General features: G+C 48.2%; 1 protein-coding gene across 1 annotated transcript; it reads left to right on the top strand.

Annotated features, from left to right (window-relative positions):
* Positions 1 to 329: 329 nt before the first annotated feature.
* LOC310878355 (electron transfer flavoprotein-ubiquinone oxidoreductase, mitochondrial-like) lies at positions 330 to 2,204 on the top strand (the record flags this gene model as incomplete). The annotated part of the gene is made up of 1 exon (XM_083792665.1): positions 330 to 2,204. The coding sequence occupies one exon, from the start codon at positions 330 to 332 to the stop codon at positions 2,202 to 2,204; it is 1,875 nt and encodes a 624-aa protein (XP_083648791.1).
* Between the last annotated feature and the right edge of the window lie 15,178 nt (positions 2,205 to 17,382).

The raw sequence follows: 17,382 nt of genomic DNA, 5'->3' as shown, positions 1-17,382 counted from the left end.
GAAAATTTCTACAGCGCCGAAACAGCGGTAAAATAGGAGTATGAATCGGCCCTTATACCTTGAAGAAGGGATTTTGTTGCCAAAACGTTGGTCTAATAATACAAGTTTTTTGCATTGCGACTATGAGCTGTGCGACCTCTCCTTCGTTTTCAATCAATCAAACATGGCATCATGGGTGTGGAAACCAAACCTCTGTCATTGTACTGATGTCATAGTGCTGACATCATATAGACGGCAGTCGTCATAGACTGTTCACCAAGTACTCTGATAAAGAGAAATGCACAATACAGGCCAAAGTCTGGTCGACCGTGGCGGACACACAGAGTGTCATGTTTCTAGCCAGCAGATATCCAGTTCACGCCCACAGGTGTATTCGGACCCTGGAAGCGGTCATAGCCGGTCATGCCACTCCACAGCCGTCCACGCTTCTGCACAAACGGACCCGCTCTTCAGCCGCGACCCCTCCGCGCATTACGACACACCACACGATCCACCCCAGAGATGAAGACCCGCGATGGGAGGGCACGGAGATGGAGAGGTCTGCCGATACGTACGACGTGGTGGTCGTCGGCGGAGGACCCGCCGGCCTGTCGGCGGCCATCCGACTCAAACAGCTGGCCAAGGAACACGACAAGGAGCTGAGGGTGTGTCTGGTGGAGAAGGCCTCCCACATCGGAGCCCACACGCTGTCCGGAGCCTGTCTGGAGCCCACGGCGCTCCACCAACTGTTCCCCGACTGGAAGGAAAGGGGGGCTCCTTTACACACGCCCGTGACGGAGGACATCTTCAGCATCCTGACGGAGAAGTACAGGATCCCCGTTCCCATGCTGCCCGGTTTGCCCATGAACAACCACGGAAACTACGTCGTGAGGCTGGGGCACTTTGTGCGTTGGCTGGGCGAGCAGGCGGAGGAGCTGGGGGTGGAGCTGTACCCGGGCTACGCCGCCGCCGAGGTCTTGTTTCACGAGGACGGTAGCGTGAAAGGGGTCGCCACCAACGACGTGGGGATCGCCAAGGACGGCTCGCCGAAAAAAGACGTGTTCGCGAGAGGTATGGAGCTCTGCGCTAAAGTAACACTGTTCGGCGAGGGTTGCCACGGACACCTGGCCAAGCAGCTCTATGAAAGATTGGGCCTGAGAGAGAGCTGTGAACCACAGACGTACGCCATCGGCCTGAAAGAGCTGTGGGTGATCGATGAGGAGAAATGGCGGCCGGGCAGAGTGGAGCATTCGGTGGGTTGGCCCCTGGACAGAAACACGTACGGCGGCTCCTTCCTGTACCACCTCGACGAAGGAGAGCCCACGGTGGCTCTGGGCTTCGTGGTCGGTTTGGACTACTCCAACGCCTACCTGAACCCCTTCAGGGAGTTCCAGCGCTGGAAGCACCACCCGTCCGTCGCCCCGACGCTGGCGGGAGGCCGAAGGATCGGATACGGCGCCAGAGCCCTAAACGAGGGAGGGCTCCAGTCTCTGCCGAAGCTGTCCTTTCCCGGAGGGCTGCTGATCGGCTGCAGTCCCGGCTTCATGAACGTCCCAAAGATCAAAGGAACCCACACGGCCATGAAGAGCGGCATGCTCGCCGCCGAGGCCGTCTTCCCTAAAGTCGTCGCAGAGGACCTCCCGTCAGAGACGGCTGGACTCCACGTCGCGGAGTATTCCGACAACCTGCGGAAGTCGTGGGTGTGGAAGGAGCTGCACGCCGTGAGGAACATCAGGCCGTCCTTCCATAGCTACTTTGGTCTGTACGGAGGGATGATTTACACCGGGATCTTCTACTGGATGTTCAGAGGGAAAGAACCCTGGACACTCCACCACCGCGGTCTGGACGCCGCTCGGCTGAAAGCGGCTAAAGACTGCACCCCCGTGGAATACCCCCGGCCGGACGGGGCGCTCAGCTTTGACCTGCTGTCCTCCGTGGCTCTGAGCGGCACCGACCACGAGGCCGACCAGCCGCCCCACCTCACCCTGAAGGACGACAGCGTTCCAGTGGCCAGGAACCTGGCCATCTACGATGGACCCGAACAACGGTACTGTCCGGCGGGCGTCTACGAGTTTGTGCCCACCGAGACGGGCGGCGGCATGCGGCTGCAGATCAACGCTCAGAACTGTGTCCACTGCAAGACCTGTGACATCAAGGACCCCAGTCAGAACATCAACTGGGTCCCCCCGGAGGGCGGTGGAGGGCCGGCCTACGACGGGCTGTGATGTGGTGTTTTGAGATGCCGCTTTTTGTCCCCACACGTCTCAATATCTGCCATTGACAATGAAAGGAGAAATTAGGTCAAATGTCTGCCAAATATGACGTAAATTTAACCAACCAATCACATAAATTCAGTTCATAAGAGGATGATGATAAGTGCGCCACTCACTTCACACGGGTGTGATTTTGATATCATTCATATGACAAGGTATTTGTCATATGGGGTAGGACTATAGAGCGTCGCAGTCCCTCCCCCTTTCAGAACAACGAGTGGCCCAGGAAATGATTCTCCATTCATTTTCTCCATAGGCTTTTCAAAAAGTATTTATATACAGACGGTTACACCGCGGACAAAGCCAACTCGGATCGTAACAAATCATGACAACAAACAGGCGTCAACACTATTTGTTTTGTTTTTCTTCTTATAAATTATTTGATCGGCCCAAAACATTGTGTTCATTGTCATGATTTGTCACGATCCGAGTTGGCTTTGTCCGCGGCGTAACCGTCTTTATATAAATACTTTTTGAAAAGCCTATGGAGAAAATTAATGGAGAATCATTTCCTGGGCCACTCGTCGTTCTGAAAGGGGGCGGGACTGCGACGCTCTATAGAGGATGACCTTACCTGACCATTGTGGCCACATGAGATTGAATGAGCAGTGGTGGAAAGTACAATAATCCAATATTTGCCTCTGAGGTGTAGTAGAAGAACGTTTTGAAAATTGGTAATAAACCAGTAATACTTTTTTGTACTACATCTCAGAGGCAAATATTGTACTTTTACTACACTACAATGATTTGTTACTTTGTAGATTTGGATTATATACAGTATATATATATTAGGTATATGTTCAAGCTCACAATGCGTGGCACCATTGTGAGTTTGTAGATCAGCCATTTTCAATTATTTTATATTTCATACATTTGAAAACATTGCAATGGGACTTTATGCGTAATGAATAGGCTGCTATTCTTTGATATATATATATATATATATATATATATATATATATATCTTTGATATAAATATATATATATATATCAAAGAAGTCCCATTGCAATGTTTTCAAATATATATATATATATATATATATAAAATACTTTTATATTTTGATGCCAATGCTTTTGTAGTTTTACTCGATAACATTTTGAATACCAGACTTTCACTAGTATTTCTCCAGTGTGTTATATACTTTGATACTCTGTCTCAGGCCGCTCAAATTTTATATCACACACTAGATTTTCTCAAATCTTTGAATATACATTATTTCAGAGTTTCAGTTTTTAGCTCAAATCTTTACTTCCGGGGGGGGGGGGGGGGGGGTCCCTGGAACAACATATTTTCAGATGGGGTTCCGTGGCCAAATATATATATTTCTGGGGGTCCTTGACATGAAAAAAAACGTTGAGAACGTTTTGACTGAAATGACCGAATCTGTCCGTCGTCATTTCCGGTTAAACAGACGTAAACTTCCGCTAGCTTTCTGCACTGTGTTACACAGTTATCTGTCCCCGGTCCCGCATCCAGTCGTTGGATTATTTCATATCTAAGTCTAATCAAGCCCTGAGTATCGCATTTTGAGCAGCTATGCACATAAAGACCGCGTGACACCCACACAACAAGGCCACGGAGGGAGCTGGTTCCATCGGAGGGAGCTGGTTCCATCAGAGGGAGCTGGTTCCATCAGAGGGAGCTGGTTCCATCGGAGGGAGCTGGTTCCATCGGAGGGAGCTGGTTCCATCGGAGGGAGCTGGTTCCATCAGAGGGAGCTGGTTCCATCAGAGGGAGCTGGTTCCATCGGAGGGAGCTGGTTCCATGGAGGGAGCTGGTTCCATCGGAGGGAGCTGGTTCCATCGGAGGGAGCTGGTTCCATCGGAGGGAGCTGGTTCCATCGGAGGGAGCTGGTTCCATCGGAGGGAGCTGGTTCCATGTCCTAATGCATATCAAACTGCCTGGGGTCTCCTTGAACTAAATAAAACACTTGGAACCACTGAAAACCAATCCTGATACTATCGGGGCTTGCATGGTTTCCAAAGTAGTAGATGTGTTACCAGTGGTTCTCCGCTGTCAAAGCCCATTCAATGAATGTACGTCAGACATACGAGTTGGAGATCTGTGATTGGATGTGAGACTATAGGGCAGTGGGTGTCGGTCCTGTTAAAATCGAGGAGCCCCAGTTAACGGGGTAACTCTCCACCCAATCTGGGAACCCATTAGGGGGAAAAAAACAGTTGTTTGTTTGCTTTGAAGGTGCCTCTGGGGGGGGCGCCCAATAGAATGTGGATGTCGGCCTTTTTGGTCCACCCTCAGCCCTCCTCTTCGGGTGAGGCGCTTTTACGTCTTCATTCCACTAATCCACTAATGTTCACACGTTCTGAATGCCCCATGACGACAGATTCAGTAGCGCAGCTCGGAATCTGTTCTTGAGAGATTACCACCAAACAAACAGATGACTAGAGCAGTAGGTTGGAGGGTGTGGGGGGGAAAAAAAGTTTCTGGATGCACCCGAGAGCAGACACCCGAGAGCAGACACCGACAGAAATTCAACAGACGCTTTCCAACACCACCGACGTCAGTGTGGTAGATGGCTATACCTTTAGGTCCTGGACACATATGTACACTGTTAAGAGTTACAGAAACCAACAAGTGCTCATTTGGTTCATCACACAATCAATCATGACACAAACTAGCTATTCCTCCCCGGGGGTGCGTGGGACTTTCGCCGTACAGTTTTAGACCGCGATGGAGACGCGCCAACTCGGAGCTGTTCAAGTTGCAACCCGAAAGATAGACACAGCAAAGTAAATCCCTACACTGAACACAGCGGAGCGCGTCTTACCCCACTGACGGCCCCTCACCCAATCACAAGCTCCTTCCCTCCCTGGGAAAAGCTATAGGCCGACCCCTGGGGGTCTCCCTGGAATCCTGGTCGTTTGAGAGCGACCGGACCGGACCAGGCCCAGAGGCAGCGGGCGTCCGACCGATCATAGTTTGATGAACCAGTAGAGGACGAAAAAGACAGCGAGGCTGAACAGCGCCATGTAGCAGAGGTGCACGGACGGGCTGTGTCTGGCCAGGTCTTTCACCTTGCCCATGGCGGTGCCCAGCAGACCCCCTGCCGAGTCAAAGTCCGTGTCCATCTCCTCCAGCATCCTGTTGTGGTGCTTGACCTCCCTTCCGATGTCAATCGTCAGGCTCTTCAGAGCGGTGACCTTGGAACTGAGACCCTCTCTTAGATGTTCGTTCACGTCTTGGTAGACGTTGTCCCCACTCGCTGCATAGTCCATTGAACCTTCCCCACGCCTCATATCGACTTATGTGGAAGTATTATTGGCATAGAACCGGCTGTGCAAGATGCAGGACAATCTCTCATATACCTCTGACACTGTGTGTCTGTTTATAAGCCAATCTTGCATCATCAAATGTGACGTCAGTCTTGCCCGAATATGGAGGTCCACATGGCTCCAGAGTGGCCTCCAGGTGTTACAGACAGGAAGTTGGTTGCACACTGGACGCGTTTCTCTGAAAACCGATAGAGAAACGCAGCTAAAGATGGCTCTGTAAATAAACGACATTAATTTACTACATACAATGGCACGATATTTTTCTACTCTGTCTGTGTCTCATATAGGAGGGCTGTGGGCAGTTTAGAAATCGTCTTCCAGGGACATGATCATTAGGCAGATTATTTTTTAAACAAGATTCTTTTACAAAAATATTTAGATTATCATTATCGTGAGAACGATGGCTTCTATTGTCCCATTGCAACTTTTCAGGACTAGAAAGCACTGCAGTTTCTATTAGCTTGTATTCCTCATCGATGTCGTCACTGGAAGACGGTTTCTGAACTGCCCACAGCCCTCCTATATGAGACACAGACAGAGTAGGAAAAAAAAATGCACCATTTCTTCATGATTATTAGTGAGGACCTATTATACGAAGATATGTTGAAAAGTGGTGAAGTGGTCCCTTAACCCATTCTGACCGGGCACCCATTTTGGTGTCGGCATCATGTTATGCTTTAGCTATTGAAAAATAGCAGATCTACAAGCTCATATCGCGCCACCGAGTGGCGCGATACGAGCTTGTAGGTCTGCTATTTTTAAAAAAATCGAAGAACGACTGACATTTTTTTAATCTGATCTCAGGTCAGAATGGGTTCATCAGACCAGTGTGTGTCCAGTGGAAACCTCGTATGAATCTGATCTCGGGTCAGAACGGGTTAAGAGATGTAAATTATAGCCCGGGCCAGTTTGAGGAGTGCATTAGGTTGTACTTTACGTGTCCTCTGAGCCCTGCAGTGACACGTGGGGTACGTATGGCTTCAGGGTGCTGTTGAACTCTGCATGACGGAAACCCAAGACACCTTTCATTATTATGATGACATCATGTTGCATTGCAACCCCCAGATCTCCCCCCGCCGGGCCAGAACCTGTATTGGGTTTCATGAGTGGACCTGGCAGTGCAGCGCGGCCGGGCCAGCGTTTAACCCATTCTGAACGGGAACGCATTTTGGTGTTAGCATCATATTATGCTTTAGCTATTGAAAAATAGCAGATCTACAAGTAGGTCTGCTATTTCTGAAAAATCAAAGAGCGACTGACATTTTTAGAAGCTGATCTCAGGTCAGAATGGGTTTAATCAGACCAGTGTGTGTCCAGTGGAAACCTCGTATGAATCTGATCTCAGGTCAGAATGGGTTAAGTGTACCAAAACCACCACAACACAACTGCTTATTACATAGGGGGGGGGGGGGGGGGGGGGGTCTCATCTGATGCTCGCTTATGGTAATATATTAGAGTCTTCAATCCTTTCGTGGAGGTAGTCCAAGGGACAAGGGCAGACAAAACACACGCACGCACGCACACACACACACACACACACACACACACACACACACACACACACACACACACACACACACACACACACACACACACACACACACACACACACACACACACACACACACACACACACACACACACACACACACACACACACACACACACACACAGTAGAGGGTATATGCACGTGACGTGACATCAGCATACCTGGAAGTTATGCATGAACGCCTACTGACAAAATTGAGAAAAAATAATAATAATATACGGTATATATATATATATATATATATATATACACACAAACTTTCTGGCCTTGACATCCAAACAGAAAAGTCCTTTATCCGATTGACATTAAATGACTTTAAACCACATTAAATTCACTTTGTCACTCACTTTGCCACTCACTTTGCCACTCGATCTGCCATTCACTTCATGCATGCGCATATCCTCTTATTCATTTATTCATTTCATTTGTCCGATATTCTTAATTAAAAAAAAAAGGTAAATAGTGCATTTATGTAATCCAAGGCGCTTTACATTCACGTTCATACACCGATTAGGGTGGAGGCGCGCCATGCAAGCTACCAGCCAGCACATCGGGAGCAATTTGGGGTTCAGTGTCTTGCCCAAGAGGACACTTCGACATGTGGACAGCAGGAGGAGGAGGGGGTGCCGGGATCCGAACCGCCGACCCATATGGATCATTGGACGACCTGCTCTACCTCCTGAGCCACACAGTCAGCCCCGCCAGTAACGATACTGTGTAAACCGATGGAGCAGCCATAGAGATGCGCGATAATACAAGTCCTTCGCCGCATCACGGCTCCATGCGCTGCTATAAGTCCAACTGAAACAAAAGTGTGTGTCCGCGTGAGGAGCGGAGGAGGAGGATTTGGGGTTGTGTACAACAACACGTGCCTCACGGCGGGCAGCGGGAAGCGGGGTTCAGTATGTTTAGCCAGTGCTCCGTTCATTTGTCACCGTGGAGAGAGCAGAGAGGACAGCTTAAGGAAAACGGCCGTCACTCAAGTGTCTGCGAACGCTCTGCGGAGCAGTGAGCATGTGTGAACGTGAATCACCGCTAATACGGAGGCCCTGTTAGGCCTTGGGTTCTTATAAACAGTGTGGTGTACAGTATAATTGATATGTATTCTCTCTCTCTCTCTCTCTCTCTCTCTCTACACAAACACAGTCCCACATATATAACAACTGACCCTGTGACCAGCATCTGTAAATCTGCTTTCCATTTTTCATATCCTGCTAGTTAACCCATTTTGGGGCGGGAACCCCTTTTGGTGTTTTAAACATTATGTTATAATTTGGCTATTGAAAAATAGCAGATCTACAAGCTCATATCGCGCCACCGAGTGGCGCGATACGAGCTTGTAGGTCTGCTATTTTTTAAAAATCTAAAAAAACGACTGACATTTTTAGAATCTGATCTCAGGTCAGAATGGGTTCATCAGACCAGTGTGTGTCCAGTGGAAACCTCGTATGAATCTGATCTCAGGTCAGAGATGTAAATGATAGCCCGGGCCAGTTTGAGGAGTGCATAGGTTGTACTTTACGTGTCCTCTGAGCCCTGCAGTGACACGTGGGGTACGTATGGCTTCAGGGTGCTGTTGAACTCTGCATGACGGAAACCCAAGACACGTTTCATTATTATGATGACATCATGTTGCATTGCAACCCCCAGATCTCCCCCCGCCGGGCCAGAACCTGTATTGGGTTTCATGAGTGGACCTGGCAGTGCAGCGCGGCCGGGCCAGCGTTTAACCCATTCTGAACGGGAACGCATTTTGGTGTTAGCATCATATTATGCTTTAGCTATTGAAAAATAGCAGATCTACAAGTAGGTCTGCTATTTCTGAAAAATCAAAGAGCGACTGACATTTTTAGAAGCTGATCTCAGGTCAGAATGGGTTTAATCAGACCAGTGTGTGTCCAGTGGAAACCTCGTATGAATCTGATCTCAGGTCAGAATGGGTTAAGTGTACCAAAACCACCACAACACAACTGCTTATTACATAGGGGGGGGGGGGGGGGGGGGGGTCTCATCTGATGCTCGCTTATGGTAATATATTAGAGTCTTCAATCCTTTCGTGGAGGTAGTCCAAGGGACAAGGGCAGACAAAACACACGCACGCACGCACACACACACACACACACACACACACACACACACACACACACACACACACACACACACACACACACACACACACACACACACACACACACACACACACACACACACACACACACACACACACACACACACACACACACAGTAGAGGGTATATGCACGTGACGTGACATCAGCATACCTGGAAGTTATGCATGAACGCCTACTGACAAAATTGAGAAAAAATAATAATAATATACGGTATATATATATATATATATATATATATACACACAAACTTTCTGGCCTTGACATCCAAACAGAAAAGTCCTTTATCCGATTGACATTAAATGACTTTAAACCACATTAAATTCACTTTGTCACTCACTTTGCCACTCACTTTGCCACTCGATCTGCCATTCACTTCATGCATGCGCATATCCTCTTATTCATTTATTCATTTCATTTGTCCGATATTCTTAATTAAAAAAAAAAGGTAAATAGTGCATTTATGTAATCCAAGGCGCTTTACATTCACGTTCATACACCGATTAGGGTGGAGGCGCGCCATGCAAGCTACCAGCCAGCACATCGGGAGCAATTTGGGGTTCAGTGTCTTGCCCAAGAGGACACTTCGACATGTGGACAGCAGGAGGAGGAGGGGGTGCCGGGATCCGAACCGCCGACCCATATGGATCATTGGACGACCTGCTCTACCTCCTGAGCCACACAGTCAGCCCCGCCAGTAACGATACTGTGTAAACCGATGGAGCAGCCATAGAGATGCGCGATAATACAAGTCCTTCGCCGCATCACGGCTCCATGCGCTGCTATAAGTCCAACTGAAACAAAAGTGTGTGTCCGCGTGAGGAGCGGAGGAGGAGGATTTGGGGTTGTGTACAACAACACGTGCCTCACGGCGGGCAGCGGGAAGCGGGGTTCAGTATGTTTAGCCAGTGCTCCGTTCATTTGTCACCGTGGAGAGAGCAGAGAGGACAGCTTAAGGAAAACGGCCGTCACTCAAGTGTCTGCGAACGCTCTGCGGAGCAGTGAGCATGTGTGAACGTGAATCACCGCTAATACGGAGGCCCTGTTAGGCCTTGGGTTCTTATAAACAGTGTGGTGTACAGTATAATTGATATGTATTCTCTCTCTCTCTCTCTCTCTCTCTCTCTACACAAACACAGTCCCACATATATAACAACTGACCCTGTGACCAGCATCTGTAAATCTGCTTTCCATTTTTCATATCCTGCTAGTTAACCCATTTTGGGGCGGGAACCCCTTTTGGTGTTTTAAACATTATGTTATAATTTGGCTATTGAAAAATAGCAGATCTACAAGCTCATATCGCGCCACCGAGTGGCGCGATACGAGCTTGTAGGTCTGCTATTTTTTAAAAATCTAAAAAAACGACTGACATTTTTAGAATCTGATCTCAGGTCAGAATGGGTTCATCAGACCAGTGTGTGTCCAGTGGAAACCTCGTATGAATCTGATCTCAGGTCAGAGATGTAAATGATAGCCCGGGCCAGTTTGAGGAGTGCATAGGTTGTACTTTACGTGTCCTCTGAGCCCTGCAGTGACACGTGGGGTACGTATGGCTTCAGGGTGCTGTTGAACTCTGCATGACGGAAACCCAAGACACGTTTCATTATTATTATGACATCATGTTGCATGTTGCAACCCCCAGATCTCCCCCCGCCGGGCCAGAACCTGTATTGGGTTTCATGAGTGGACCTGGCAGGCAGACGCGGGTCTGCAGCGCGGCCGGGCCAGCGTTTAACCCATTCTGAACGGGAACGCATTTTGGTGTTGGCATCATGTCGTGCTTTAGCTATTGAAAAATAGCAGATCTACAAGCTCATATCGCGCCACCGAGTGGCGCGCTATGAGCTTGTAGATCTGCTATTTTTGAAAAATCGAAGAGCGACTGACATTTTTAGAATCTGATCTCAGGTCAGAATGGGTTTAATCAGACCAGTGTGTGTCCAGTGGAAACCTCGTATGAATCTGATCTCAGGTCAGAATGGGTTAAGTGTACCAAAACCACCACAACACAACTGCTTATTACATATGGGGGGGGGGGGGGGGTCTCATCTGATGCTCGCTTATGGTAATATATTAGAGTCTTCAATCCTTTCATGGAGGTAGTCCAAGGGACAAGGGCAGACAAAACACACACACACACACACGCACGCACGCACGCACACACACACACACACACACACACACACACACACACACACACACACACACACACACACACACACACACACACACACACACACACACACACACACACACACACACACACACACACACACACACAATAGAGGGTATATGCACGTGACGTGACATCAGCATACCTGGAAGTTATGCCTACTGAAAAAATGGAGAAAAAAAATATATATACACAAACTTTCTGGCCTTGACATCCAAACAGAAAAGTCCTTTATCCGATTGACATTAAATGACTTTAAACCACATTAAATTCACTTTGTCACTCACTTTGCCACTCGATGCGCATACCCTCCATCTATGGGCCTTTTCATTTGTCCGATATTCTTAATAAAAAAAAAAAGGTAAATAGTGCATTTATGTAATCCAAGGCGCTTTACATAGTGCATTACATTCACGTTCATACACCGATTAGCGGCGGAGGCCATGCAAGCTACCAGCCAGCACATCGGGAGCAATTTGGGGTTCAGTGTCTTGCCCAAGAGGACACTTGTGGACAGGAGCAGGGGGAGCCGGGATCCGAACCACCGACCCATATGGATCATTGGACGACCTGCTCTACCTCCTGAGCCACACAGTCAGCCCCGCCGGTAACGATACTGTGTAAACCGATGGAGCTGCAGTCAGAGCCATAGAGATGCGCAACAATACAAGTCCTTCGCCGCATCACGGCTCCATGCGCTGCTATAAGTCCAACTGAAACAAAAGTGTGTGTCCTCGTGAGGAGCGGAGGAGGATTTGGGGTTGTGTACGACAACACGTGCCTCACGGCGGGCAGCGGGACGCGGGGTTCATTATATGTTTAGCCAGTGCTGGTTCATTATATGTTTAGCCAGTGCTCCGTTCATTTGTCACCGTGGAGAGAGCAGAGAGGACAGCTTAAGGAAAACGGTCGTCACTCAAGTGTCTGCGAACGCTCCGCGGAGCAGTGAGCATGTGTGAACGTAAATCACCGCTAATACGGAGGCCCTGTTAGGCCTTGGGTTCTTATAAACAGTGTGGTGTACAGTATAATTGATATGTATTCTCTCTCTCTCTCTCTCTCTCTACACAAACACAGTCCCACATATATAACAACTGACCCTGTGACCAGCATCTGTAAATCTGCTTTCCATTTTTCATATCCTGCTAGTTAACCCATTTTGGGGCGGGAACCCCTTTTGGTGTTTTAAACATTATGTTATAATTTGGCTATTGAAAAATAGCAGATCTACAAGCTCATATAGCGCACCACCGAGTGGCGTGCAGGTCTGCTATTTTTGAAAAATCGTAAAAATGTGGCGTACATCTTTGAATATCTATTCTTTCAAAGTGAATGTTTTTAAATCAGTTCTAAATGGGTTAATTTCACACGAGTTGAGGCATAGTTATGTGCCTATAGGAGCGCGCGTTTGTGTGTGCGTGTGTGCGTGCATGCGTTGTTGTGACACGCATGCGACCCCTTCGGCAAACCCATGTCACAATTTATTACGCGCCATTTCTCTCGCGATGCTCGCCATCGTTTACGGCAGCTGCCAGCGCGGTGCCGACGGGCCGGGCCTAAATACCCCTATCAGGAGAGTTGTTTTGCATATATTACAGGGTTAAGTGCAAACCAATCTGCGCTATCCAAACACGGCAATCCAAACAGAGCGTCGGGGACCCCCGCGCAGACCGATGGGTAACATACACGACCGGGGGCCCCCTCGGTGACCCCTCCTACCCAAACACACACACACACACACACACACACATATGCGCGCGCACTCGCATGCACGCACGCATGTTTGCATTAGCCCTATACTACTATACTTGTGAGGACAACAGCATTTCGGGATGCCGTTAGTGAAAGTAAATGCGACGCCGACAAACATTTTGTGTTGCATTTTCTTACACCCAATTTCCTTAATCTTTATCCCAGGCTGGCTTTATTTTATTTAATTTATTTATTTTCACCTTTAAAACAAAAAATATATATTTTAATTAAGACCTATAGCAGGGAAATGGTCCTCACAATTTATTCATTGTATTTCGCAAATCTGGAACTATACTTCTTGTTGTGGGGGACCTTTAGCCCTCACTAGTATAGTATAGTCACACACACACACACACACACACACACTTCTTTTTCACATAAACATACAGACATGCACTCCTCCCCCATCTCTCTCTCTCACACACACGCGCACACAGCCACACACACACACACACACACACACGCACACAGCCACACACACACACACACACACACGCACACAGCCACACACACACACACACACGCGCGCACACAGCCACACACACACACACACACACACGCACACAGCTCACGCTGATTGGCTCTGATTGGTTGTATAAAACACAGCGCTGACTTTTTGATTATATTGCTACACGGGTCACGCATGGATTGGCGCCCGGCCGTGCTGCAGATACCAGACACTAAGACACCGGGCCCTGTGACTGGCCCGGAGCGGGGCGTCTCGTCAGAACCAACCCCCCCCCCCCTCCCCCTCCCCCCCCCCCCCCATGCAGGCCCACGTTTCGGCACCACAGACAAGGACACGCGGAGGAAAAGCCACTGGTGTAAAAAGTAACTGAGTACATTCACTTAAGTACTGTATACTTAAAGGGATAGTTCAATGTTTTTTACTTAACCCATTCTGACCTGAGATCAGATTCTAAAAAGGTCTGTTTGAAAATGACAGTTTTCTGAAAAAGCTATGTTTCTATGTCAGTCGTTCTTCGATTTTTCTAAAATAGCAGACCTACAAGCTCATAGCGTGTAGATCTGCTATTTTTCAATAGCTAAAGCATGACATGATGCTAACACCAAAAGGGGTTCCCACGCACAATGGGTTAAGTACTGTACTTAAAGGGATAGTTCAATGTTTTTTTACTTAAGCTGTATGAAAAACTTGCCATTAATATAGTGGTTGCAACTCTTATTAATTGATTGCCCCGAGTCCCGTGGTGCAGAGCTCTGCTCTGGTTTTGGTGAAATATTAAGTATAGTTCCGGTCATTTTGTGGGGTGCTCTGCACAGGGGGCCACGTAGTAAAAGTAAATTAATTCACAAAACTAACGTAATTTGTATCGTTGACCTATTTCTAAATATTTAGCGCAACTTTCGTTCAACTTTGACCCCTCTGTCACATGGAACGATGTTTTGGGCGTAGTGATGTGGAACAAATGACATTAGTTTTGTGGATTAATTAACTTTTAATGTGTGCCCCCTTGTGTAAACCCCTAGTTGTTCCGGTCATTTTGTGGGGGGCACAAGGGGCCACTGTGCCCCCCCCCCCACAAAATGACCGGAACTACTTGATATTTCACCAAAACCAGAGCAGAACTCCCACCACGGGACTCGGGGCAATCAATTAATACAGTTGCAACCACTATATAAATGGCAAGTATTTCATACAGCTTAAGTTGAAAAAAACTGAACTATCCCTTTAAAGTACAACTGTGAGGCTTTGATTGATTGATTGATTGAAGTATTTATTAACAGTTTGCAGAATTACAGTAGTCGGAACCCATTTGATTTGGCGTTATAGGAACCCCTATAACGCCAAATCAACTGGGTTCAGATCTGAGCCGCGTCTCCTGAGGAAGGCGCGTCTGAAGCCTGCTATGTTTTTATGCTTTTATTGTTGTATGTTCTTTTGCCATTGTTTTACTGTTTGCTTGTGTTTCGAGGCTATGTTTTATGTCTGCCCTGTGAAGCACTTTGAGCTGCGTTTATGTATTAAAGGTGCTATATAAAGTTGACCTATACAAGCTCACACGTCTCTTAAATGATTTAAGAAATAGCCGGTACCTTTCTACTTTTGCTCGAGTCAAATGAATGAACGTTGAACAGGACATTCAGGTCTCTTTTACTCCTACTTTTACTGAAGTAAGAAAACACGAGTCTGGGCCTATATACGTCTTCCAGCGCGGCCTGCGTCCGTCCGTCCGTGCGGTTAGCGCGGGTTCACCGGTGTCGCGTGTCAGGAATGGTGAAGAAAGGCAGCGAGAGGGAAGACGTCGAGCGGCTCAGCGGATAAATTGTTTTGGCATCCTAAATGGAACACCTCCGTTGAGCAATCTATACAGTATGACCTCCCATGCAGGCGTGCACCTCCATCGGCCCCCCCAGCCCGCCGGCGGTGGGGGCGGATCAACGCGGGGAGCGAATGGGGGTTCGGATGTTCGCCTCCACCCCGCGGGAGAACAGTGCAGATAGGGCCTAATCCGGCAAGTCCTTGGCCAAAGCTGATTTCCCACGTTGCCCCCCCGTCCCCGTCCCCGTCCCCCGTCAGGTTGAATTACTAATTTAAGAGACAGGATCGCCCTCGTATCGCTTGACTTTCTGCCCCTCTTTCGGCGTTTTACCTCCTTTCTTTCTTCCTTTTCTTTTTGCATTGGTGATCCCATAAGCAATGGGCCCTCTCGCATTACCAGCATAATGTCGTGGTCTCTGTCGGGGGGGAAACCTTGCATGCGACGTCCAAAACTTTCTGGATTCAAATCAATTCAAAGCTATAGCAAAAAGTATAGCACGTCTATACAAACTCGAAACGCGACTCGCGCAGATCTTCTACTCTCGATCAAGTAGGGCATCGATTTACGGATAGCACAACAGGTCAGAATGTGGAGATAAGACGTTTTCTGCCCCAACCGCTTATCCGTAGTCGGGTCGCGGGGGCAACAGCTCCACCTGAGTGCTCCAGACTTCCCTCTCCAGAGCAACATTATAGTGACTTCCTCCTGGGGGGGTCCCGAGACGTTCCAAGGCCAGTGAGTCGATGTGTTTCCTCCAACTGTGCCTTGGTCTGCCCCGGGGTCTCCTCCCAGTGGGACGTGGTCCTTGGTCTGCCCCGGGGGGGGGTCCTCCCAGTGGGACGTGCGTCGAGAACCTCCCTATAGGGAGACGCCCCGAGAGGCATCCTAACCAGATGCCCGAGAGGAAAGGAGCCATCAGCTGGCTCCTTTCCAGGTGACATATATTTGACGTATAGATTCAACAGGACAAGAATTGACTTTTGAGTCAAAGACCAAGCTTTGGCTTCCCATCCAAAGAGGTGGATATTGATGCGGTGCTGCAGGGTGACTGCTCTGAACCCACCCAAATTGAGTGAAATGAGAGAGACACACACACACACACACACACACAGAGTGAGAGAGATGTGTATACAAACATCCTTTCAGTGGCGTGACGTTCGCAGAGGCGCGCTAGCTAGCTCGCTCGCAGCGATTTGTTTTGTCATGGCCATTGTGGCGAGAGCTGTCACGGGGGGGGGTGTGGGGGGGGGGGGGGGGGTGAGAAGAGAACCGGCATGACCACGTTGATTAGGCTAACCTTTTGGGCAGGGCTGTGGAAATACGCTGTCAGCTCATTACAAAAATACATAAGCCCTCACTTCCAATTACTCACTTAGCAACCGGAGATTAGACGGGTTAGCGGCTGCCAACACCAGCAGCCCCCTTCTTCTGGGGTCAGTGGAGATGACTGTAATCAAAAGGGGTTTTTCTTTAAGAGTTATTTGGGTTTCTGTATCCCCCCTCCGCCCCTTGTCCGCGGGACCATCTCTAAACACAGGCCCGTGGCCTCGCCTTCACCTCACCTGGAAACCCAAAAAAAAAGTCAAATATTGACATGTGTACACTGGTGCCTGAACTTCTATATAGTCAAAGAATGAAGAGTGGTTTCATAATAAATGTTACAGATACAGTCAACGGGAAGAATCTTCAACTATAGTCGAAATCAAAGTGATTTTGTGATCCAGTGTGAAACATACAATTCTAATCAATACATGATTGATTCCCTTAATAATGTGCAGATCAAAACAATATCAGCTAACATTCCAGAAAGTATTACGCACACCATAGTGACGGCAGGGAAATGTAAATATCAGGGAACTGTTACTTCTAGCAACAGCACATTGTGGAGCAGGCATTTAGCTGTGCAAAAGAAATGACATATAGTCACGTTATTTGTTCCATAATAAG

The sequence above is a fragment of the Protomyctophum parallelum genome (genome assembly GCF_964188405.1).
Source record: "Protomyctophum parallelum genome assembly, chromosome: 20".
In the NCBI taxonomy this organism is placed as follows: domain Eukaryota; kingdom Metazoa; phylum Chordata; class Actinopteri; order Myctophiformes; family Myctophidae; genus Protomyctophum; species Protomyctophum parallelum.
Note: the sequence above shows the minus strand (reverse complement) of the source record. Positions and strands in the feature narration are given on the sequence as shown.